This window comes from Cucumis melo, chromosome 12 (assembly GCF_025177605.1).
Source record: "Cucumis melo cultivar AY chromosome 12, USDA_Cmelo_AY_1.0, whole genome shotgun sequence".
Lineage (NCBI taxonomy): Eukaryota > Viridiplantae > Streptophyta > Magnoliopsida > Cucurbitales > Cucurbitaceae > Cucumis > Cucumis melo.
The window spans coordinates 25454023-25479676 of record NC_066868.1 but is presented as its reverse complement, the minus strand read 5'-3'; the positions used below and the strand labels follow the sequence as shown (position 1 = coordinate 25479676).

The window sequence follows — 25654 nt, the reverse complement described above, 5'->3', positions numbered from 1 at the left end:
CCAATTTTCCCCCTTTTTTTTTTTTTTTTAAAAAAAAAAAGTTGGTGTGTTGTCAAATACACAAAAGAAATGATTATTATTAAAAATGGTACCAAAGTTAAGGGATCATTAATTTTAGTAATAACACGTATTTCACTCTTTTCTTTTTCGTTTAGACAAAACCACGTGGAAATTTTGAGAAGACCAAATAATTTTTCTTCATACGTAGTAGTTAGTAGGGCCACAATGACATGGATTTGCCATCTTTTCTTTTTCTTTAAAAATAAATAAATAAATAAATAAAAAAAAAAGATCTTCGAATTATAAGTCAATCAAAGATTTGTTAAAGAGCTGTGTCAATTATTATTCGTAATAATAACCTAAACCCATCTAATTCTTTTGCTTTCACAAGCAAATGGAATCTTTAGACATATCAAATTTTAATCTATTTGGCAACCCCACTTTTAATCATTTTATAATTATTCCGCCAGAATTAACACGTTAATAATTGAAAATTAATAAAATATCGTTTTCATTTACTTCGAGTCTAAAAAGGTTAAAATAGAAAACAACCGTATAGCTTATCTACAAGGTTCTTGAAATATTTACAATATGACTAAGATGTATATCGGATTCGACGAAGTATGTAAACAAGTATCTTAAAAGGAAAATCTAAGAATAACTTAGATATATTTTCTTTATCAAAGTCCGAGATCTCATGCTTAGAAGTAGGAGATGTGACTCTATACATGAGATAAGAAAAATTTAGAGAGGGTTAGTGAAGAAAAGTGGCAATTTATTCAACACATAACTCTTTGATGTGTGTTTATCTTTTAACTGTATTTTTTACACAACCTAAGAGATACGTGGATAGTTCATATTTGTGTTTCATTTTCATAGATTTCTTCTAAAAAAAATGTCTTAAATTTACATATCCCTTCCGATCATGCTCTTTATATTTATAAATTAATTTATGATTAAATTTAAGAGAAAATGTTAAGGATAGTAAAAAAATCTATTTACAAAATAGTAAAACAAAATTAAATGAAGTATAGAGAATTTGATTAATTTTGATTTATATAATATGTTTATTTTTATTATTTTCCACTTTTAAATATAGTTTTATATGACATTTACACATTATTTTTCTCAATCATGCAAGAAGTTCTACAAAGAAATATGAATTTGATTATAAAAAAATATACATGCATGTTTGACTAACATTTGCTTTGATTATAAAATGCAAATATAGAAAAGTGACAAATATACATTTAAATTAGGTTAAAAAAAGTAAGGAGACGATACACTCTAACATGATCTATAAGTTAAGAGAATATCTAATATTCTTATAAGATTTTGATAAAACGTAACATTTATAACTTATACGAACGTTTTACGTTAAAATAAATAATAAGAATATCATCCTTAAATATTAAATTTCTCATTATCCTTTGTAAAGGAGAAAAAAAGCAGTTCCATAAGAAGGTGCCAAGTAATTTGAGGGTACAATTTAGAAACAGGTTTTAAAAGTGGTTGATCAGAATAATAAGAACGATAATAAAGAGATTTAATGAAGTGACATAAAAAAAAAAAAAAAAAAAAGCTGATTTGATTTTACATAAAGTATTGTATAGAGATGTCATAACTCAGCATTCACATCCAATTACAAATAATTGCAACTATGAAAATTCACAGCTTATATGTCCAATCATTTCTTGTCAACCTTCTGTGGGTATCTATTACAAATTAGGTTCTTCCTACAACTACAATTATTTCTTTCTCATACTTTCTAACCCAAAAATCAATTAATTTCATTCTATAGTATTCCTTATCGACTCAAAATTTGAAGTTTGATTTAAGATTATTTATTTGAATCTCATCTAAAATTAGTGAAGGTATAATTTTTTTTTTCAAGCACGAGTATTAACGTAACATTTTGTTGGATATTGTAGCGATAAAAGATATTGAAAAAAATAAAGAATTGGTTAAACGATCGCATTTTATGATCATTTAGAAGAAGTGTGTGCATGTGTGTCCAATTAATTACGTGTTGACTAGAATAATTTTTATACTTTACATCATAAGTTTATAGGATTTTTTCATTTTTTTAAATTGTTATGTTAATGTTTTGTCGGTTTACTATATTTTTTAAAAACTCCTAATTTCTATACGCTAACTTTGATTTTAATTAATTTTTAAATAAAAATATGTTATTTGAACTTAATACAAATAAACTAATACACTATCTTTAATTATTTATATAAAACTTTATAACCAATTGTTAATATTATAATTAATTTAATGTTTTTTTTAACTTATGTCTATTAGTTAAACTAAACACCTTTATTACATTTAATTAATGTTTAACTCTAAAGTATTGATTTATTTGTATGTCAAGTGATTAAATAACATAATATAATTGAATATTTTTACCTCAAACATGATAAAAAACGTTATAGTCTATCTACAATTGTTCGTAAAATATTAAAATAGTTTATTATTTATATCTATAATATCATAAATAACTTACGAAAATATCACATATATATATTGTGATATTATGTTATATTTGTAATTATTTTAATGATTTTAGTACTGTGCTTTAAAATACCTTTTCTAACCGATATATTTTGTTTGGAATTTTTACAATTTTAAGGGATAAAGATGGAATGGCATTTTAAAATTTGTGTTTTGGCATTCAATACTTTTTGAATTCTCTTAAATGCGAAGATGTTCGAAACAGTTTTATTGTTTTCAAAAACGTATTAAGTCAATATTGGTATTCTATAGAAAACACTTCATCAATCAACAATAAATATATTTTTCAGTTTTTTTCTTAAATAAAAATAAATAAATAAATAAAAGGTTAAAATTATATTTTCGTCCCAAAACTTTTAAAAAGGAAAAGAGTAGTTATTTTATTTGACAATCATCATCCAAATATAGAAATCTTTGGAGACTTAATAAAATCTTAATCACATAAACCAAAATATGCTTTTTTTTAAACAATTTAGAAACCAAAACGGATAGTTTTAAAAGTTCATAAATTAAAATATAATAAAATATAAAATTTAAGAACTAAAATAGAATCAAACTAGGAACCAAATGTATTCTTTTTCACTCTTTCCCATTTATTAAAGCACAAATTTAATTTAGTTTAGCTGCGACGAAAATTAGGATGGTTTAACTTGTGTAATTATATAGATCAAATGTTAGATTTTCTTATCCTATGTGATATATATAAAAAATCATTAGAACTGTGGCAGATAGATTTCTAGATCTGTTTTTTATTTTTATTATTGAAAAATGAAAAATAATGGATAGATATTAATAAATTTTTATCAACTTTTAATCGATGATAGACCTTTACCAACTTTTATTACTAACAAAATATTGATAAACTGGAAGGTAGAAAATTTTGCTTTAAAACAAAAACAGATATGATTTTCAAAAACACCAAAATAACCAGATAATTAATTATCCAACAAATTAAAATCTAATTTTCAATCTTGTCTCAAACAGATTATTCATACGTTTCAACATTTTTAGAAAAGATATATTATTAGAATCTACCTTTAACAAAATATTAAATTTTTATACACATGACATGTTAATTATTTTTTAAAAAAAGATTAAAACAAACTCTAAGTTGCAATTAAAAGACGTTTTAATTTATAGTTTAAAGCTTAGAAACATATGTTTGACCATGAATACAACGTGTAATCTAACCCACTTATTCTTGAACAAAATATAATATGGTTATAAGGAAAATTTGATTCCCAACAGGAGATGGAGAGGATGGTCAAAGGGTGAGGTCCTACAAAACAAGGGCATCTGAAAATAGTGTGAGAATTTAAAGAAGAGATGAGTGACACTATATTATATATATGTTGATGTGTTGATGAATCATTGATGATTATTTCAGATTTGAATAAATAAACAAAATGATCATTAAGTGGGTACAGAAAAATAGCAGAGAGACACAAAGACACAGTACTATAGGTTATAATTAATTTTCTGTATCGAGGTTTCATTTAAAACTATGTAATATTCCCAACTTTAGTACCACCAAACAACAAAAGGATGGGATCCCATTATAATGTTTTGTTTTATCTTCTCTTCTCTCCTTTCTTCACTGCTCTCACCAACCCATATTTCTCCTTCTTCTTATTGTTATTTTTAATCTCTCTCCCACACTCTTTATTAAAGATTATTATAAAAGGAATAGGTAGCTGTTTTAAATATGTTGACGTGGGATTTCTCAAGTTAAGAGAATTAATTTTGATTTGATTAGCTAAAGCAGAAAATAAATGGAATGTGGGAAGTTGGTGTGAGTAATATAGTTGGGATGATGGGTCTAATCACCATTCGTTTCATTGTTTTCCTCTACATTAACGTGAGAATTTGAATATTAAAATCGAGTAGATGATTTGATCGTTGAACTATGTTTATGTTAATCTATCTTTTACAGTATGATACCGTATTGAATAGAGTTTTTATGTGTCGTATGGACGTTATTCACGTTAAAAAAGTTTAATGTTTTTTCTTTTTCTTTCTTTTTTCAGAATAAAAGCTCTCGTCTTGTATCAACGAAATATCATTATTTAGTTTCGTGATCATACATCTTCATGATTTGTAGTATAAATATTTAATCTCTATATAGCCTAAGTGATGATTCATATAATTTATTTATCATCATTCACCTTTTAACTTAGCTTAGACCTAAAAATTCACTTCAATAGTACTCCTAACTAATGGTTACTAGTCACATGTTGACATTCTTAAAGTAAATTTGGATTTGAAAAAACGAGAGGACATCGTTAATTAAGAATAAAGAAATAATTACCCTCACCCATATTTGGAATGAAGTTGTTTTTATTTTGCAACAAACAAAGATAATAGAGACGAAAAAATGCATTTGGAAAGCAAAGGAAAAGATAGACATTTGGATTGACACAAAAAGAAAGTAACTTGGAAGTAGCAAAATACAACAAGGAATTAAATGAAGATCAAACCAAATCAATATTTTCCTATTGAATGTGTAAAGACAATTTTGTGTAAATATTTGATAGAGAATATATAGTATGGACCACGCAGTTAAAAAGTTGATCAAAAGGGAAAAGGAAAAATATAAATATAACTTTTTTAACACCTATTTTGAAATCCATACTTTTTCATATATATATAAGTGCGACGGTTGAACTAAATTTTGATAGGTAAGTAAAATTTCAAACTATATTTTATAAATATTTTCAAAACGTTTGATAATTTATCGATAGTTTAAGTTTTTCTATATAGATATATATTTATTATTGTTTGTTGCATTATTGCATGTGAGTTACTGCACCACATGCATATTCTATAAGTTCGATACATATTTCGCTTTCTATATGGTCCTTCCTTTTTAATCCATAAATATTATTTCCCTTACAATATTAAATCTCATCAACTTTTCTTTCACTTTCCCTCTTCTTTAATTAATATTTCTATTCACCTAACACAATTTTGAGTTTGGTTCTTGTTCCCATGCTTCTGGAATTTATATAGCATCATTGTTTTTTCAAGCACTTCTTGTATATATATATATATATATTTAGTAATATAATTCAAGCACTTCTTGTATATATATATATTTAGTAATATATCATTAATAAGATATATTTGATCAAATATTTAATAATCAATGTTGGGAATAAATGGTATAGGCAAGAGCCTTTGTAGTTTAGTTAGGGTTTATTATTTCAATTTTCCAAAGAACGTCCTTTTTATAAATAACCAATCACAGTAAGTTAATCAAGAATAGTGAGAATATTTGAATTTCCACGAATTAATTTATAAGCATGTACTATATTTTATTTTATTTTTTTTTCTACAAACGTGAATCCGTTGGTTTCATATATTGATTTCTATACAAGATTTATTAGTTTTTTTTTTATTTTGTTATTATATGTCAAATGGTTGATGAGAAAAAGTTGACACGACTTAAGATCTTTTTTAAAAAGTTAGAGATAAATTTTCTAGAGAAATCTAGAGAGAGGTGGAATAAACTTTTACAAGTTGAAAAAACAATGTCTACAAAGATTGTAGTGAGAGTGAAAATTGATAGTGAAAAAATCGTAAGTAGAAGTTAGAGAAGAGACAAATTTTAAATCTACACGTATAAAAAGATACAAAAAGATAAGAAAGAGATGTGTTAGTTGGTTAGTAAAGACGAGGTTCGAAATAAGGTAAGTGTGTAAACAAATAATACAAGAAAATCAATTCATGTCAATTGATTTAAACTCTACTTTTGATTTGCTACCATACAAAAGAAGAGCATGGATACGTAATATAATTTTTGTCACTTGTCAACTTTATCTTTATCGATTTTATTCGGATCCAAATGATACATATTGTTGTCTTCTTAAAGAAAATTTGGCTTTGAGTGAATAAATAAATAGCTTGTTCAAACTTACGTATTAAATTTACAAGATTAGGTGAGTGAGGGAAGTAACAATTTATTTTGGGTATCAAATGTTACCTTATGTGAAGAAATTGACAATTTAAAATATGAGAGTTTGAGTACAAAGTAGTTTTGTTGTAAGCTAACTTCTTATCCACATGCCTACGTGGACAATGTATTTAAGAAAATTCCCAAATGAGTATTCCCTACTTTTGCCAGCACAGCACTTATCCCAAAGGCAAAAGGGTGAATACTCAAAATTGGCCAAATTTTCCATTTCAAAACTCACTCCACTGCTCCACCAATTTAAAGCTATATTTGGAAATCTTTTAAAATCAAATTCATCAATTTACAAACTTTCAATTTTACAACTCACTTCCTGTCTCACTATCTGTTTCTTTTTGTCTTCTCCCCTTTTCTTTTCACCCCTAATTTAATTACATTCCTATTGAATGTAATGTAACGTAATTGTAGAGAGAGAGAGAGAGAGAGAGAGAAAGGAAAGTGGTAAAAATATCTACAGTTTCTACTCAATAGTGTCATTAAGTAACAAACAATTGTTATGTTAGCATATAATTTTATCAAGAAAAAAGGATACAGGCTGCCAAATTTTTAAATTTGAAGAATCAATTGGGAGATCATTACGTGCAGTTGAACTTTATTGATTCATTTTATCTTCTTAGGAGACTTTTATGGATGTTTTCTTTTCGAAAGAAAGAAAAAAAAAGAATACTGCAATTTTTGTATGACATTTAAATTTTATTTCAATTTGATTATAATTTATAAGCTTAATATCTATATATTTAACTTCAAAATTAAAAAAGAGTTGGATGATTTTAGTGTATTTGGTAAATGGTTAAAACATTTTTGTTATTTTGAAAAATATGTATAAAAATAATGATAAAAATGAAAATAAAATAAGAAAAGAAAGATTGAAAATTGGTAGGTCATGAATAAATGAAGATGAGAGGATTGGTTTTGTAAAAGGTAAATTAGTTGTAGTCTAAGTTTGGCGTTCCTCACGTTTTCTAACCCCAATCATATCATGCACAAACATAACAACTACACAATTCTAACCCAATCCTCACACACCTCATTATTATTATTACTCTTTCTTTTTTTTAAATATAATATTAAAAATTAATAATTATATTCTTGATTTTTCTTTTTTGTGAATACTTGAAATTGTAGAAATTTTCTTCCATTTTACGGAGTAATATATTGTCAGCTCTTTATATTGTGAGTCGGAATGTTCACAAATGCTCAAACATCATATCTTCTTTTTCCTCGCCATTTCACACTTTATTCTAAATGCATTCGAAAGAGATGTGAAGTTGAGTTGCAAACATTTAGGATGCATGTCATTACCTTTTTTAATCAAATTAGAGGGTTTACAATTTTCTCGACTCCTACTCTTAAATCCTTTGAATTAAGGATGTTTATCGATCGATCATAGTTAGTTTTCCAACCAAACAATCATTGAATCTATTAGGGTCGATTTTAATGGATGGCTCGGTTGTTATATATATATATAATATATATTATGAGTGGAGATATTGGGGTTAAAGAATTGAGGTGGGGAAATGACAGAAATGCCCAAAGAAAAGTGCGAAAAAGAGAAGAGCATGAGACCTGCAGGGCGCAGGCAGCATTTGGCTTAAAAATATGGCGTCTCGGTTGCATGTTCTCTTTATATAACGACACCTCTCTCTTCTCCCTCTTTTCTTTATTATTCTTATTATTATATTTTCACTTTCATACTTCACTCACAAACCTCCCTTTTCAATCTCTTCTTCCCTTCACTAAACCCTCTACCCTCGTTTCTTTTTTCCTTTCCTCTGCTTCTAACTTCACGCCCCTCCAACCATGGGAGAGGTTAGTCTCTACTCTCTCTCTCTCTCTCTCTCTCTCTCGCTCTGTCCACCAATCCCCATTCATTTCTCTCTTTTTCTCTTCTTATTTTTCCCTGTTTTTATTTATTTTTTTTATTTTTTTTGTTTAGGAGGAGAAGAAGCCCGACGAGAAGACAGTATCTGCTGAAGAAATGGCTGTTCAAAAACCCCCGCCTGAGGATGTTAATGTCAAGGAGAAGAAAGATGAAAGTAAGCCTTCCGAGAAAGAGGAGACCAAAACAGAGGAATCTAAGGATGGGAAGGAACCCACCAAGGAGCAAGCTCCACCCCCGCCCCCGCCGGAGATTGTGCTTAAGGTTTACATGCATTGTGAAGGATGTGCTCGGAAAGTTCGCCGTTGTCTCAGAGGCTTTGAAGGTACTATCGATTTGAAAAGCAGAGTAAAGAGGGGAAGAAGATGAGAGGATTGTTATTCTAATTGTAAGGAGATTTTTTTTTTTTTTTTTTTTTTTTGTTTAACAGGGGTTGAAGATGTAATCACTGATTGCAAGACCCATAAAGTGGTTGTGAAAGGGGAAAAGGCGGATCCATTGAAGGTTTTGGATAGAGTTCAGAGGAAGAGTCACAGACAGGTGGAGCTTCTATCTCCGATCCCAAAACCGCCGGAGCCCGAGGAACCGAAACCGGAGGAGAAAGAGAAGCCCAAACCTGAAGAAAAGAAAGAAGAGGTATTAATCACAAGCCCAGCAACACACCTTATTTAACACATCCCTCTGTTTTTTGCTGTTTCTGAAAAATCCAACTTCTAATTTTCTGGTGCAATGTGCAGCCTCAGGTCGTGACTGTAGTATTAGGAGTCCATATGCATTGCGAGGCTTGTGCCCAAGAAATCAAAAAGCGCATATTGAGAATGAAAGGTTTCACATCATTTTTAATCATCAACTCAAAACTTAAGAGCATCGAATCCAACTTTGAATCTCAGAAAATATATTATATATAGGTCCCCATTAAACAATTAATTCCCAAATCAGATCCAATTCTGAAAATCTGTTTTTTTTTTTTTTTTTTTAATTGTGGTTGCAGGGGTGGATGCAGTAGAGGCAGATCTGAAAGCGTCTCAAGTTTCAGTGACGGGCGTTTTCGACCCACCAAAGCTTGTGGATTATGTGTACAAAAGAACTGGAAAACACGCCGTGATAGTGAAGACAGACCCAGAAAAGAAACAGAAAGAAGCAGAAGCTAAAGAAACGAAAGAAGAAAAAGCAAATGAAGAAAGTGGGAAAGAGAAGAAAGCCGACGACGGAGGCGAGAACAAGGAGAGCAACAAAGAAGCAGAGGGTGGTGGCGGAGAAACTAAATCCGCCGTAGAAGTGACGCCGGAAGAAACAATCGTGGTGGAATTGAAAAAGAATGAATATTATCAACATTACCCACAAAGGTACGCCATGGAAATGTACGCGTATCCACCTCAGATTTTCAGTGATGAAAACCCCAATGCATGTTCTGTTATGTGAATGCAAAAGATGAAGAACATTCATTTTAAGGGTTTAAACAAAAAAATTAGAATGGAGAGAAAGATGAAGATAGTGGTAATGATAATGAAAATGAAATATGCTCTCTAGATAAAATTATGGTTTCTACAGAAAAGGCTGTAGAATTTTGTTGGGGATTGTAATTTTTCTTTTCTTTTTCCTTAGCTGTTTTTTTTAAAAAAAAGGGGATGTAAAATAATGATATGGAATAATATTTGTCATATAAAGTTTGAAAAAAATTTGTGAATGATGTTACAATATACATATGTTGTTTCTATATATTTATCGAACTTAGTATTTGTCTTGAGTGATGGCACAAAATCAGAATCAGATGGTGGTTTATACTATAAAAAACCTTATTATTTAATTGTCACAATTTTGAGTTTTTAAGCTAAAATTTGAGCCAAATCTTCACTTCTAAAGTTCATAAGGTGGTTTGAAATTCTTATGAACTTTTTTTTTTTATATATATAATTTTCAAAGGAGAGATGGGAATGTTAATGTTAGTGGGGACATAGTGGGGGGGAGATGAATGAATGGCCTTTCCATACAAAGTACAATTGGGTGGTAGTGTGTGTGCTATGTTAGGGTCCCCTTTTGGGGGGAGGGGGGGGGGGGGGGGGGGAGGAGATGACTATAAAATAGTAAATACAACTTATAATATATGGTTTTAATTAGTGGAAAAATATACCCTTTTGATTCTAGTACTTTTCAGTTTCCCATACATCTTTAAGAAAATTCAATTAGTGAAGTTAATTATATTATATTCTTTTTTTTAAAAGAAAAAGAAAATTGCATTTATTAAAGGAAAAAGTTAATAAATGGAATTGAAGTTGATAAGGAAGTGCATTGGAAGTGTGGCATCAATTTTTGACCATAGTGTTTTCCTGAGAAGTTGCCTTTTTGTAATGTGTTTAATGGAGTTATTCCCAAGAGTGGTTTTTATTGGGAATCTCTTTTTCTCTTCTTTCTTACCCCGTAACACAAAATGTAACGTCATTCGTACAAATCTCTACACAGTACCAAACCCACAATCAATGAATCATCCAAACAAAGAAATTTAGTTGTTTTTTTTTTTTTTTATATATATATATATATAATGAATTAATATTAGAAAATGAAAAAAAAAAAAGGTTAAAAGAATACGATACTTTCCCTCTTCCTTTCTTATTTTAAAGATTGAGTTGGCATAGCATGAGATTTGTGAGGTTTGAAGAAGAATTGAAAAGATGATATGGTTTGAAAAAAGTGTTCTTCTTATATAAAACAAAAGTGGAAGGGCAAAGGGTTTAATTTAATTTGGATATATATAAAATAGAAGTTAAAAAAGTCAGTGCCATTTTGTTCATTATTCCAACTTATTCTTTCCACAACTTTATCTGAATTTTCACTGCCCATCCACTATATTTCCCCCTCATTATCTCTATATCAATATATATAGAGATAAGGTTCAAAGTTTTGTTTTTGCTCCTCCATATGACTTCTTGTTCAAATGATAATCAATAGCATAAACTATTAATTAAAGTATGGTTTTTTGTTTTACAAGGTAACAAGTTTGAATCGAGAAAATATTTGTATCTACACCTCTCTCTCATATCATTGAATTATTTTCTAAATTATTGAACAATATATTGATCATAGAGCTAGCTGATTATTGTACTACCAGTAAAGTAGCATTAAGTAATATAAATTTATATTGGGTACCTTTGAATCAATGAAATCAACTTGTAAAAAAATAAATAGACAGAATAGGGTTAATAGCTAAAAGGATATTGGCATTAGCACATGCAAATGCTTAGCTTTTTGGTGATGTCTAATGTTTCAAAAGTGGACTATGGAGGGCTGTGCCAACAGACAACGGTACAATTAATTCAAAAAACTTCATAATAATAATCACAATATTCTTCTTCTTCTTCTTCTTATTATTATGACTCTTTTTCATATATTTATTTATTAATACCAAAACTTAATTTAATTTATTCAGATTCCACCCCTCACATGCTCCTTTCTATTCTAACACTTTTTTCTTTTCTTCTGGTTTTAATGGAGTCCATTTATTTAAATTTTTAATTATATTTTTTTACTATCTTTGGAACTTGGTATGTTTCATGTCCAAACAAAAGCTTATGTACCTTTTTTGGTATAAACTATTTGAAAAGTTAAACATTCTTTTATTATTAATTTCACACTATTCCATGCTTTATTGTTTTTTAATTTCTCTTAACTTGTCCATCATTGAGTTTTAACTTTTTACACTTTTCTTTTCGACAGTTTTTCAGTTTAATTATCTAAGTTTAAAACCATATTCTGTGTTCTTTTCAAATACATATAATATATGTTTTTTTCATATCATTAATTGGTATTATCTAATATGGTATATGCAAACCCTCATCCAGTCCAAAAAGACAAAAGCATTAGGAACAAGTTTAAATAAGGATGTAAACTTATTATTAGGGTTTATTATTGTTTGTAATTGAAAGGAGATAATGATCAATTCTTTTGGGAAATGTGGTTATGAAGACGTGTTCGAAGAGTAGAAAGATTTGAATGTATGACCAAAACAGAAAAAGGGGGGGGGGGGGGGGGGAGGGGGGGTGAAGACATCTATATAATTAAAGTGGATAGCTACGTTTATCAACAAATTGGTAGCTATGGATAAGTGGAATTGTATAGAGAGGAATGAATGCTAGGGCATGTTTGGATGATCAAGTCAAATTTGGAATCTGATTGTGAATTTCATATATATTTAACTTTGGTCAGTGGAATAATCATAAGAAATCACCACAAACTCATCTACGAAACCATCTTGGTTGATAATGATTTTGTTTCTTTTGTTGTAGGAAAAACAAAATAATCATGCATTATTCTTTATATGTAACATTTTGGTTTTTTCACTTGTGAATGTAATTAAACACATTATTAACAAACCAATCTCTATTAATATTTATTTTATATGTTTTCTCAATCCTTTTCTTTAATTATTTAGATTCGTAACAAAATAATATTCAACACATGCATGATACGGTATTTTCTTTTTGATTCACGTTATATTCAAAAAGACAAACAAACAATAAAGGAAGATAATAAATAGTAGTGCTAATTATGTATTATATAAATTATAAAAGGTTTTATACACAATGTTTTAATTAGACAAGACATTTTGTCTACTAATGTAGTGGTAAGACATGCCACGTTGCTTAATGTCTAAAGTTGCATAAATTCTAACCCCCCCCATTAGTTGAACTGATTTTCATATCCCATTGAGGAACTACTAATCGTTATGACATGTCACGTTGCTTAGTGTCAAAAGTTCACTAAGTAACTATAGTCTTATTGAACTAATTATACATATCAACTTGCTTGATTCAAAAGATAATGTTCACAAAGTTTGGACATTTTTTTCTAGAAATTTTTACTTTTGGGGTTTGGATTAAAAGGATGCATGGGATGATGCGCATGCTAAAGACTAGAGAAGCTTATAATTTTTAAAATATAAAAAAGGAGCTAATTTATTTTAAACTTATTTTTCAATATTTCTTACCTCTTAAAATGATTTTTCATATAAAAGTTTACCAATTTTTTCACCTTACAATAGGTTATGTTTTTTCGTTTGAAAAGCGGAATAGAATATTTAAAATTGTTGGGGGTAAAGTTTAAAATATCCTTTGGGTTACTTTATATATATATATATATAACAAATTGGTTTTTACCTTTTTGATGATTATATAGCCAACAAAAACAATTTCCACCAAGAAATTACTTTTGTTTTATTATCTACTTTCGTTTCTGAATAGATCTATTTAAAATTAAAATAATCATGCTTTGAATATTATCCGATATAAAAAAAATGTTTTGTTTGAGATTTTAAGAAATATGGTATTAAATTTGAAGAATATAAATCAACTTATGAGCTTTATAGTTTATTATTTGTATTAATTAATTAGTTGTTTAATTATTATTTGAATGTTATAATTAAAGAAAAGGTAATATTATTTAGTGGTTATAAAATAATGTTATTTGAGAGAGGAAGATGGCGGCCGTGGGAAGGGTTAGATTCAATTGATGACCATACTGACAAAGGCATTCAAGTTACCCAAAAGTGGGCTCCAATGCCCCTCCCTCTCTCCCTCCCTTACCTTCACTTCTTTCCATGCCCCCCTTTCTTTCTTTCTTTCTAAGCCCACCGTTTCCACTTCTTTTCAATTCTCCCATTTTAGTCTTTTATCAACTCCACATTAATTTTTCTATTACTTTTCTCAATTTCTTTTCTTTTCATAATTCTCAATTTTGTAGACATGTATTCCAAAATGAGGGGTTGCTTGTGACGTGGATCCTTATGTTTCTTTTTTCTTTTTTTCTTATCTCTTTTTAAGAGTAAAAATAAAAGAAGATCCTAAACCCTGATCCCAGATCTACACCACACTGACACACACCCCCCTCCCCCTCTTCCTTTCACTCTTCATTCCCAAATATTCCCTTCATCATTACACTACAAATTGCTGACTCACCCCACCCGGATCAAAGGAATTGTTATTATATTCAACTCTTTGAATATGTCAATAATAATAACAATTTTAGATATATATGATTGTAACTTCGATTGGGTTTTGAATACCAACTTTCTTAGCAGATAACAAGGTTTTAAGAGTGGGTTAATGCAGTAAGTAGTTAATAAATTTATTTAAAAATGTAGTATTGTGTGGTAACAATAATAAATAAGATCGAGAAAATATTTAGGGAAGAGGAAGTTTAGGGTAGTTTGGTAATTGGATGATTTGACATACTGGAGGGTCCCACGTAATGGGGATTTTCATAATGTTGGTTGCCCAAACCCACGTGACTACCCTCTCTTTTATGTTTTAAGTTTTGAATTATGTCTTTTTTTCTTTTTTCTTTTTTCCAAAGGACGATTTTATTATTATTTTTTTCACTTTTAAATTATCTTTCTGGCTTATTTTTTAAAGAAATTTTTTTCAAAAATACAATAAATTGACGGAATATTTATATTGTATAGAAAAATTCTAAAAACAAAAATTCACACGCCTACGATAAACATAAAAAAAAAATGTCTTAGTCAAGGCATAATTAATTGGCAACATACATCCGTGTAATCGTTTTCTAAACAATTATGATACATAATTATGTAGATAATGGTATATGACAATGTAGATAGTATCAATACAATTGTTTAGTTTTGTTTAACGATGAGAAAAGAGCTCCAAATCATATCCACACGATTATGTAATTGTTTTTTAAACAGTGAAAAATGACTTCAATCCTAAAACGATCGTATTGGCAATGATAAACAACCACTTATATCATATCACGATGATATTTAAACGATCTTAACATTCTTAAATATAGAAAGATGAAGTTCAATATTCTTTTTAAACGATCTTGAATACTTTGAGATTTAAATAGAGAATAAAACATTTAGAAATAGAAAAAAGAAAATCTAGAAGAGAATATGAATAAATGGTAAGGAAGAAGAAGAGAGAGGTAAGGAATCAAAGATAAATAGAAATTTTGTAATTTATTTTGTTACTTGTGCGTAAATAGTTTAGTGTTTTATTATATTTACAAAAATTTACGATTTTTAAATTTATATTTAGTTTGAAATAAAATAAAAAAGAAAATGGTGAAATTAATCCTTTATGGATTCTTGTGCAATTCCTGCCCTTTGCAGATTGCACGCACCGACTCCTTACGGCTCCCCTCCTTTATAAAAATTTCATTACTATTATATATTTAATCAATTTGGTACTTTTTGAATTAATATAATTTATAACTTTTTTTAATCATAACATACTTACAAAATATAATTGATATTCCTTAATTATTAACATGATTTTCTTCAACAATAAAAGAAAAAATTATTAACATGATTCGAGTATGATTTAATCACACCAATAATAACGTAATTAAAAACTATATAGATATATTCAATTGATTATTATTTCTTTTTTTTTTTGAATGAAGATATGAAATGTGGGAGATTTTTCAATAATTTTGGTACTTACAAGTTATTCCTATCACATTTGGACATATTTTTGAATTAAAGAAAGTAATAAAAATCATCAAACGTGAAACTCACTTAAAGAATAGGGGGTTTAGTATAAAATAAAAGTATTAAATAAGTTTTAATAAGTAGTGTGACATTTAATTAAAAGGTACTTACTTTTTGACTACATTAAGGAATTAAAAAGGGAAGAAATAAAAGGAATTGTTGCATCAAAGTCTCACGTGGTCTTTCATTTACAAAAAGCCATTGGGAAGACACACAAAAAGAGAATCAACTTAAAAAATAAAAAGAAAATAATTAAGAGAATTCATGCCCTTTAGCATTGGTTTTTATAATAACATAACATGCATGAGAATAATCATTATATCCTATAATTGAAAAGGGTAATAAAAAAAAAACTATATATTATAAAGTTGAGTAGTCAATGATTAAAAGGACCACTGTCTTCTTAAGGTATATGTATGGTTTATTGAACGAGAATGACAGAAGGGCAATGGCATTTGGCTTATTATTATTCTTCATCTAACCCAAAACAATGCCAAAACCCTAAGAATTAATTAATCAATTAATACCTTAATTAACTGATCATTAACTTAATTATTTTGCAATCTTCTCTCTCTAACCCTAACTTTGTAACAACAAATTATATTTTCATTAATCCCCTTTTTGACCAAACCTAGTGCGTTTGGTGGATTGCTAGGGATACGTTCTAAAATATTAATTGGTGTAGGGACAAGTTTTTAAGCAGCTTCACACCTTTTTTTTTTTTTTCTCTCTCTCTCTTTATGAACTTTCAATTTGATAATCCAAAATTATGACATATTGTTATGTTTTTGTATGGTTGAAAAGCAATTATAACAATGTGCTATATATGGTAAATCATGTAGTGTACTTTTTGGTTTCTTTTTTGTCTTCCTTAGTTACTTTTTGATACTATTATTAATTTGGTGAGTCAGAAATGTGTGGCATCCATTGATATGGTGAAGGAATTGGGGTTGACACTTTTCAGATGCTTAAAATATATACTTTTTTTGTTTATTCAATTATAGGATTCTATAATATTTTCGCCAAATTACTTTATATTATCAATTACATTCTCACATTCTGTCCACTAAGCCATATGACCCAACACAATATTAAATACACCAGAACCCTACTTTTTTTTTTTCCCTCAAACCTTATACATGTTATATTCTAAAATTCGAGACATAGAGAATGCACCTAATCTTTGTATATTAACATATAAACTTTGGACAGTGTTCATATTAGAGGTTTCAAGTCATATTAGATTAATTTTCGGGCCAAATGGATTAGAGTATATATTTAGCATGTTAACTAAATTTGGAGCTTCAATCTTGGTATCATCCTTGCTTAAGATCAAAGAGAGGTTGGTTTAGACTTTTAACCCTATAACTACCTCTTCTCAAGACTTGAATAGATATAATATGTTTTATTTATCAAATGAGAAGTGTCAAGATCAACCTCATTATTAGCCGTGGCCAAGTTCGAGTATAGTTGGTTTGGCCCGGGGATGTGATTCTTGGTTTAACGCTTTCGCCATGTTCTTGGTCGAATATAGTTTGGGAACTTCATAAGTCCATTACGTGTTCTTTAACCAAAAATTATCAACAATTGTAGAAGAATTGAACATCTGATTCTAGTACTTATGGATGTTTGAAAGTTAATTATTTGACCTTTAATTTTCTATGTGAAACCTATTATGGGCTCTTGTAAATATTTGGGGTTTTTGAATCAATCAATTTTAGATTACTTGGTCTAATATCCAAAGAATTCAAATCATAAATACAAAATAAAAATAAAAATCAAAATGTAAATTATTCAACTAATAGCGTTTCACACGGTTAATCGTTAAAAAAAAAATTATAATTCATAACTTTACATCTAATAAGTGTAAAAAGTAACGTCGCATTGCGACTCTCAAATAAAAAGATAATAAGCAGACATCGCTTTGGACGACAGACAAATAGTTCTAGACACACAGAGAAAATAAAAGTACAAAAACAATAGTTTGGAGAAAAAATTAATGTTTAAAAGGGGTTAAGAAATTTGGAGTGGTTTGGTTTGGTTTGGTTTAGGTGGAGAATTAATGAGTAAAATATTGTTTGGGCTTGGAGTTCCATTGAGTTCTGGCTCTTACAATCTCATCCTTATTGGTTTGCATCCGAAGAAGGTGGGTGTAATGGAGATTTTTGCAACGGTCTCCGGTGGCTGTGGCAGTGGTCGTGGTTGTCAATGACTCCACCAGATTGGATTGCCGGCATTCTCTTCGATATTCCAGCGTCATGCTCGTTAGATCAAAATCTTCCAACACACTTATTGGTACACTCTGCAAAATATATTATGTTCATTCTCATTCTCATTTTCCATGGTAGCTCTAATTTTCAGTTAAACTAATGGGTAAAAATTTAAAGAATCTTGAATTCATCGAAGACTTTTTTCTATCTTTCTATTAAACTGACTATGAATGAAAGTTCAATTATCACTTATAAGATTGGGAAAGTTGGAAGACAAATGCTAAAAATTGTAATTTTAATTAACTTTTAAATTTGTACCTCCAAAATCCACCCAATGTATTTAACATTGTTGACATGCTGGTTGGCATCCATGTCGTTCCATCTAGGCTGCATATGTCCACAAATATCACTGTTAGTAACTACAACATTAAAGTTTTATCGACCTTTTTTTTAATGTTACTGAAGGTTCGATATCTACATAAGAAGGTGGTTAATTGATATTTCCATTGTGACGTAGGGAAGAAATGACACAAAAGGAATTTGAAGGAGAGGTATCTTTTACGTATGTCTACTTTAATAATATCATCTTAAATCTACTATGGTGATCGGGTTTTGATACTCACTGCTAAGCCTGATCGGATTCTCTCAGCAGTTTCATCGGTGAGCTTGTCGATCTTTTCAACATCGTTTTGATCAGTGGGGATGGCGATTCTGTTGAGGTAAAATGGGGTCAACTCTTCTCTAACTTGGTCTGGTATTTTCGATAACCTTCTTGTTTCTTTGTTCATTATAACCCATGTACTGAAATCCAAAAAAATTTGTACATAACAAATAATAATGTTAGAGAAAATATTAATATAAATTATTACATGAATATTATTTGTTATATTTGAAAACAATCATTTAAAGGAAAAAATATAATAAGCACTGAAGGACGACTTATATGTACCTAGTAGCTCGAGTAATAACCTCTCGAGTATGATAATCTCTTATAATCCAATCACGTCGCATCCCGTTTTTGCCAGCTGCGTTAACCCAGGTGTCTATCTCGACAACATCTCCCCTATTTAATTGAATTAATTGATGAGAAAAGAAAGTATATAGTAGATTAAGATGAAGTTAATTAGTACAAAAATAGAAATGAAAGGGTTTAATTAATTAATTTATGTAGCACAACATATAATAGAATAGAATACCAGCAACTATATCTCTGAACTTGAACATGAACACGTGTAACAACCCAGATGAGTTTCCGGAGGCTCATCTCCCGGGTGGCGCCAAAGTCATTTCCGGCCAAACCCGAGCACGTTACATGATTCAGCGCCGTTTCCTGTTTTGTTTTATTAAATGAGTTATATATATATATATGAAAACAATAGCAAATGTGATAAGAAGAATAAATTACATTACATAATTTCAGACATATCACCTCAATTAAAAAAGAAAACTCAAGTTAATAAACTATCCATGTCCGTACTTGCTTTAAATTAAACAAACAAACAAACCTGAAGAAGATTCATGAGAGTTTCCATGGTGGCAGTTTTATCAGGTCCAATTTCATAAGACCTAATAATAAAGGTTTGTCCATAAACAAACCTATCTTCTACAAACCTCCCAAGAAGACAATCATGGAGAGGCTTTTCTCCCTCAGTGGCGCCGTTTTCTTCCACCAACAACGACCCTCTCTTTTCGCCGGAGAAAACCGGAGCCTCAACATGAACCCCATTTACCTTCTTCCCATTTACCAAGTCCACGCTCCTACGTGGACTACTCCGTCGGCCCCTCACCATCACAATGCAGAAGTTACATCGTCGGTCGTTTAAACCACGAGGGTAACACGACACGTAGGAATAACAATTGTTGTTTTGGAGTAGTTTGGAGTAATGGGTAGTTAAGGATGTTGGATTGAGCGATAATGGTGCAATGGAGGCCATCGAAGAGTGGTAAATGGATGGAGTATGTTGTTTTTTAAATTGAAAAGAGGGAAAGAAAGTAAAATGAATATATGTGGAGAATATTAAGAAAAGGGAATAACAATGAATTAATTCTAGCTAGGTCATGGTTGGCTAAGAGAAGAAATAATGGGAAATAAAAGTATTAACCCTAGTAGGTGCAACCAAAAGATTTTAATTAATTTTGAAAGGAAGAAGGTAGAAGAAAGAGGATGGAAATTGGGAAAATGGGTTAATTAATAAAGTAAATGTTTATAAAGAAATAGAGGGGATGGAAGGAAATGGGAGTTTATTGTTGAACAAACTTTGAAATGGGTGGGAGAGAAATCTAGAGGTCTCTTCCATCGTTAACTTACACGCAAAAGTAGAGAAATATGAATGGTTTAATTTAGCCATTTTTTTCTCTTAGTTATAGACTCTTTGGATAATGGTTGAATTAAGTGTAATAATTGACCAATTTTGGATATATATAATGTTTATTTAGATAATTTGATTGAAGAGAAGTTCAATATAAAAGATTAGGAAACTTATAATAATTAAATATGAATTGTTACCCCCTTAGTTATTTCAAGATGAGTAATGTTGGCCTTCTAAAAGAGTAGTATTTGAGAAAGATTTAATTATTTTAGTATATATGGAATTGTTGTGTGTGTTTGGGTTGTGGCCCAATCCAATCTTTCAAGTATGTTTGAGATTAGGCCCATGCTATAAAGAAAATTAATTAACAAAATCCAAAATAAACATAGTGAAAGAGTCAAACTAAAAAGGGTTATTTGGATTGAGTTGGCTTAAGAATCACTAAAAAGTCTATTCAAATGAGGTATTATGCTTAGCTTGAGATTAGTGTAGTTCTTAAAATAATTGTTAAAACTGTTATTGCTCTTATACAAAAATTAGTGATAAAATAATGTAGTAAATTAGTGTTTGCTAAATATAAATTTTAGATCTTTAAAATAGATTATAGGGTTTGATAAATAATGTTAAATTTCGGTGATTATCAATAACTAAAATAGACCCGTTATCAAATTTTTTTTATAAGAATTTATATTTTTAAATATTTATTTCAAATGTTATATCATATATACTTTCAAATTTGATATATATATATATATATATATATATATATATATATATATAATTGGCGACATTCAACTCATCAATTTGAAGATTTAGGTTGAAGGATTTGATTGTGTGAGGAATATATTAAATATACAAAATCAAATTTAATTTAGAAAAAATAAAGTTGAAAATTGAAAAATTTTTAGAGAATAAATGCAATGGTAAAGGTCATTTTAGAAATATTGAGAACGAACATGTGATTAAGAAATTGATTTCAACAAATTTAGTGATGATCAATTTTACTCTAACACTCAAAAAAGCATTTAACATTTTTATGTAATTACTTTAATGCTCTAAAAATCAATCCTAATACAACCTTAAAATGCTAAAGAAGAGGATACAAATCACTGAAAATGTAACATATGATTGAAATGATTTGTAAATATAACATATGATTGAATAATTTATATATGATTCAAGTTGATCTCAACCCCTAAAGTTTTGAACGTCTTAGTTTTGAATAATCTTTTTGTGACTCGATAATTGAGGTTAAATTTTGCACATAACATTTCCTAATTTTGAAGTTTGGATTACATATTTTATGTTGTATCCATCAATATGCATGCTTTAAGAAATATATATATATATATATATAAAAAGCGGGATGTTTGCACAAATAGCAAAAAAATTTACGATATATAATGGGGTTCATGTCACTACATTTTCTAAATTGCAAAACTAACAAATTTAAAAGCGAATAGCCTTTTGATAGCGTTCTAATATATTTAATTCCTTGTCATATTAATTATATTTGCAATATGCAAAAAAGATGTGTTATGAGCTATTTTTTTTTCTAATTTTTTTTGTCATACGATGCAATTATCCTTAAAATAATGGTGAACTGTAGTCGGTTATTTATACACATTTTTCATCTTTCTAAGTCATTCAACATTCAATTAAGCTTTGGAAATGATCTCTTTGACTTTTTTTAAAAGATCCCCCAAATATTTACAAAGAAAATGTCTAGTAAATACTAAAGGGATCGTCACCCAACAAACATTAAGGAATTGCCCAAAAAATATACCAAGGGGTTGTCCAATAAAGGCTAAGAGATCGTATAGGTCGTTGATGCAAACTACCACACATTTTTATACAAAAATGAAAGTTTTTGTCTTTGTGATATATTTTTGTTTATACGACTCTGTTTTAACTAAATGAATACGTATTTAAAGCTAACTTATATTTTTGTGAATAGAGAAAAGTGCCATTCTTTTATTTTTTTTCTATCGAGTCTTCACACATATGCAACTCTTCTTCCTCAACGCCTACGTTCAACTGATCTTCAAATGGCATCAAAAGGACCCTTCACCGAAACAGCTGATTCATGTATAGATCAACCAATTGAGAAGAATCGCCCACGCCAGTCCTCTGCGTCGTATGTTTATTTATTTATTTCCTCAAAGATTCATGCATGAGTGCTGCTGCTCTTCACAAACATCCATTTTCTTTATTCTGGATGAATGATTTTATTCATCTTCTAATAATTTCCTCAGGATCATTGGGGAAGTTGCAGTGGGGAATTCCTTAACACGTCTATCAGAAGCACTGGATCCATTACTCAACATGTGGTATATAATTTAATTGGAGTTTTTTTTCCCTGTTTTGTATTTGTTAAATTAAGTTGGGGTTTTTCTTTAATTCATTAGAATTTTTTTTTTATCAAACAGGTGAATGAAGAAGACCGTTCGCCGATGTTTGATTCGTTATTCAAGATCATTTACCGAAGCATCTTCTTTGAAGATACAAGCCCTAGAACCATCTTAAGCAGGAAGTAAAATAACCAATATTGGGAGTAAGCCCCTAGGAATCGCCTACTTAGGCAGTGAGGATTGGTTGGTCGATTTCATCGTTGTTGAAATCTAAAATGTTGGAGTTGGAGAGATACAGAAATACGTACAAAACAATGGGAAGATCTCAATCTCTATTGGTTCCAAGAGCAGCAGAGAATCCAATCTCACCACATGGTGGAATTGTGAGTTTATAACTTATGGGACAGAATCAAATGATGGAATTTCGATCTCAACCCACTTCAGAAGGTTCTCAACGACTCTTTGGGAGACGAGATATGTGAGACTGTCTTGGTTGGGGTCGCAAGCCCAAGTCTCGGAATAAGGGTTATTAGTAATATATATCTAAATTTGGATTATTGATTTTTTTTTCTTTTATGTAATTGCTTGAAGCAATTTAGACCATTTGTAATTGTTCTAATATTTGAATTTTGTTTCTAATTATATAAATGACAATTTTAGTATTTTAATAATTGTGTGTTAGTTGTCTTTCAAAATTTTATTGAATTTAAATCAAATTGGACCTAAAAGAGTACCTCACGATAAAAAAAGAATATAATAATTGAAAAAAATAATATTAAAAATATCTCATGACGCACAAAAGACATCAAGAATGATGCCCTTCCCCCAACGTCGTGAGCAATGCGTTAGGAGAACCTTCTTCGATGCTGCATCAAGAGTACCTTTCTCTCGACGTGGGAAGGGGACGTCGGAAGTGCCCTATTGCCGATGTGGTCCATCCGTCGGCATTGACGGCGTCGGGAGTAAGACATTCCCAACGTTCGTTTGCGCATCGAGAATTTCTCTCCCGATGCACCACTGTTGACTTTCTTCTTGACGGCACTGTATAAGTCGAGAGATCCTTTCCCGATACTTTTGTGTATATATGTTGATGCTTGACGTCATCGAAAGACCCTCGATTTCTTGTAGTGGTTATTGGAACTATGTATGGACCTATAGTATCGTATTTTCGAACGTTGTTTACATATAAAGCGGTCGGAGAATTCTTCTCTGCCAACGTTGCGCTTGCTGGAGAAATACTTTGTAGTACAGTTAATTGAGGTTAACAATTTATTTGACAAACTAGTTTTTTATGATCATATTTGGACTAGTTATCTCCTTTAATTAAAATCTTCTTTTTTATATTGTATATCTAGAAATGTCAATATTTAACTTGAATATATGACTGTGTGGAAAATAGTATATATATAAATATTTGGTTTCTCCTTTACCAATTTTTAGTAGCTTTATCTTCAAACTAAGAAAGATTCAAGTAAGTTAAAAGGTTAATTTTTTTCTTTATATGAAGTACTAAAGGAGCTTTAAAATACATAACATTGAAACACACACATACACATATATAAATAAAGGATGGGGCATATAAACTTTAGAATCTGTCCACTACTTTCCCTAGAAATGGACTTGCATTCACAAATTGGAATGGAAGTGTCTCAAAGTTGCATCTTTATTAATTCATATAAAATAAATATAAAGCTATCTTCTTTCCTTAATGGATGGATCACTTAATTAAATATGCAAACGAACATTCCATTTATAAAGTTATTATCTGATTTGTAAAGTTTTTTTCTTTTCCTTTTATTTCTGCAATACAAAATGTTTTCTTAATAAGCATTCTTACATATTACTTTCTTACATTTTTATACATCTTCTGTGGGTTGGTTTGTGTAAGACAAACAGACACTCCTGTGTGTGTTTGTGGTGTTAAGATCGATCATATATGAGTTTAATTTTGTTTAGCTAATTTTAATTAATTTTAAGGTCAACTCTAGTGTACCTTACTATATGTTGCATAAAATATAACACAAGACTTTAGCAGTACAATATGGTTCTTTTAAAGTTTTAAAACCATGCAATGCTTACTTGTAAAGTTAAAATGACAACTTGATCATATTATCTCTTCTCTTGATCCATCCTAATTAATTCTTTTGTATTCGTAGTTTTGCGATATGATATTAATTTTAAATGATTCTTTCTCCTTTTCGGGTCAATTTACTTTTCTATATTTTAAAGTAACTCATTTATTTAGTGTAAGTTGAATGAGTATCTTTAGTTGCCAATCGGTTTCCATTACTCATTCTTTAGGGAAGAGGAAAAGATATATATATATATATATTCTACAATATCTTATAAGAAATTAGGTAAAGTAATGCATCCATCTCTTTTTTCTAACACATAATCACAACTTATCACTTCAAACCTCCAATTTACAAAGTAATATATGTGTGTATATATATATATATCTTCCTTAAAGTATAACATATCAATGGGACATATACATTAAAATATAAATCTATTTCTTTTACGTAACTTCGTTTTCCTAAAAGTTTCACTCAGTATCACATTGGCATTGATGGATTATATAAATTGGAGGACCTCCCCAATTTTCCCTCAAGATATGGAAGCCTCTTCCATCTTCATAGATTCATCATCTTCCTCAAAGTCCAACCATTCCCCTGTAAATAATATAATCATCAACATCCTCCTCCTCTCTTTTCTCACAGCTCTGTTTTCTACTCTCTTATGGATTATTCCCCTTCTCCTCCCTTCTTCATCTCTTCTCTCTCTTTTTCTCTCATCTCTCTCTCATTCCTTCAATTACCCAATAAACTTTCCCACACCCACTTTCGTTTTCATCCTTGGCAATCTCATCGTCGTCCTTCTCATCGGAGAATCCAAGATTTTTTCGTCAACA

The 25654-nt window shown here is 29.5% G+C and overlaps 2 protein-coding genes and 1 long non-coding RNA gene across 3 annotated transcripts; 2 read left to right on the top strand and 1 right to left on the bottom strand.

Annotated features, from left to right (window-relative positions):
* The first annotated feature begins 7990 nt into the window (after positions 1 to 7990).
* LOC103484558 (heavy metal-associated isoprenylated plant protein 7-like) lies at positions 7991 to 9978 on the top strand. The gene is made up of 5 exons (XM_017044578.2): positions 7991 to 8296; positions 8424 to 8691; positions 8797 to 9002; positions 9104 to 9191; positions 9358 to 9978. The coding sequence occupies exons 1-5, from the start codon at positions 8288 to 8290 to the stop codon at positions 9786 to 9788; spliced, it is 1002 nt and encodes a 333-aa protein (XP_016900067.1). The 5' UTR covers positions 7991 to 8287; the 3' UTR covers positions 9789 to 9978.
* A 7669-nt stretch (positions 9979 to 17647) lies between these two features.
* LOC103484573 (palmitoyl-acyl carrier protein thioesterase, chloroplastic-like) lies at positions 17648 to 20288 on the bottom strand. Its single transcript, XM_008441718.3, has 6 exons — positions 19589 to 20288; positions 19280 to 19413; positions 19033 to 19146; positions 18707 to 18884; positions 18402 to 18470; positions 17648 to 18175 (listed from the first exon to the last, which is right to left on the bottom strand). The coding sequence occupies exons 1-6, from the start codon at positions 20015 to 20017 to the stop codon at positions 17933 to 17935; spliced, it is 1167 nt and encodes a 388-aa protein (XP_008439940.2). The 5' UTR covers positions 20018 to 20288; the 3' UTR covers positions 17648 to 17932.
* Positions 20289 to 22396: 2108 nt separating this feature from the next.
* On the top strand, positions 22397 to 23261 carry LOC127144300 (uncharacterized). The gene is made up of 3 exons (XR_007815939.1): positions 22397 to 22529; positions 22648 to 22722; positions 22822 to 23261. It is a non-coding gene; the product is annotated as an uncharacterized LOC127144300 (long non-coding RNA).
* The last annotated feature ends 2393 nt before the right edge of the window (positions 23262 to 25654 follow it).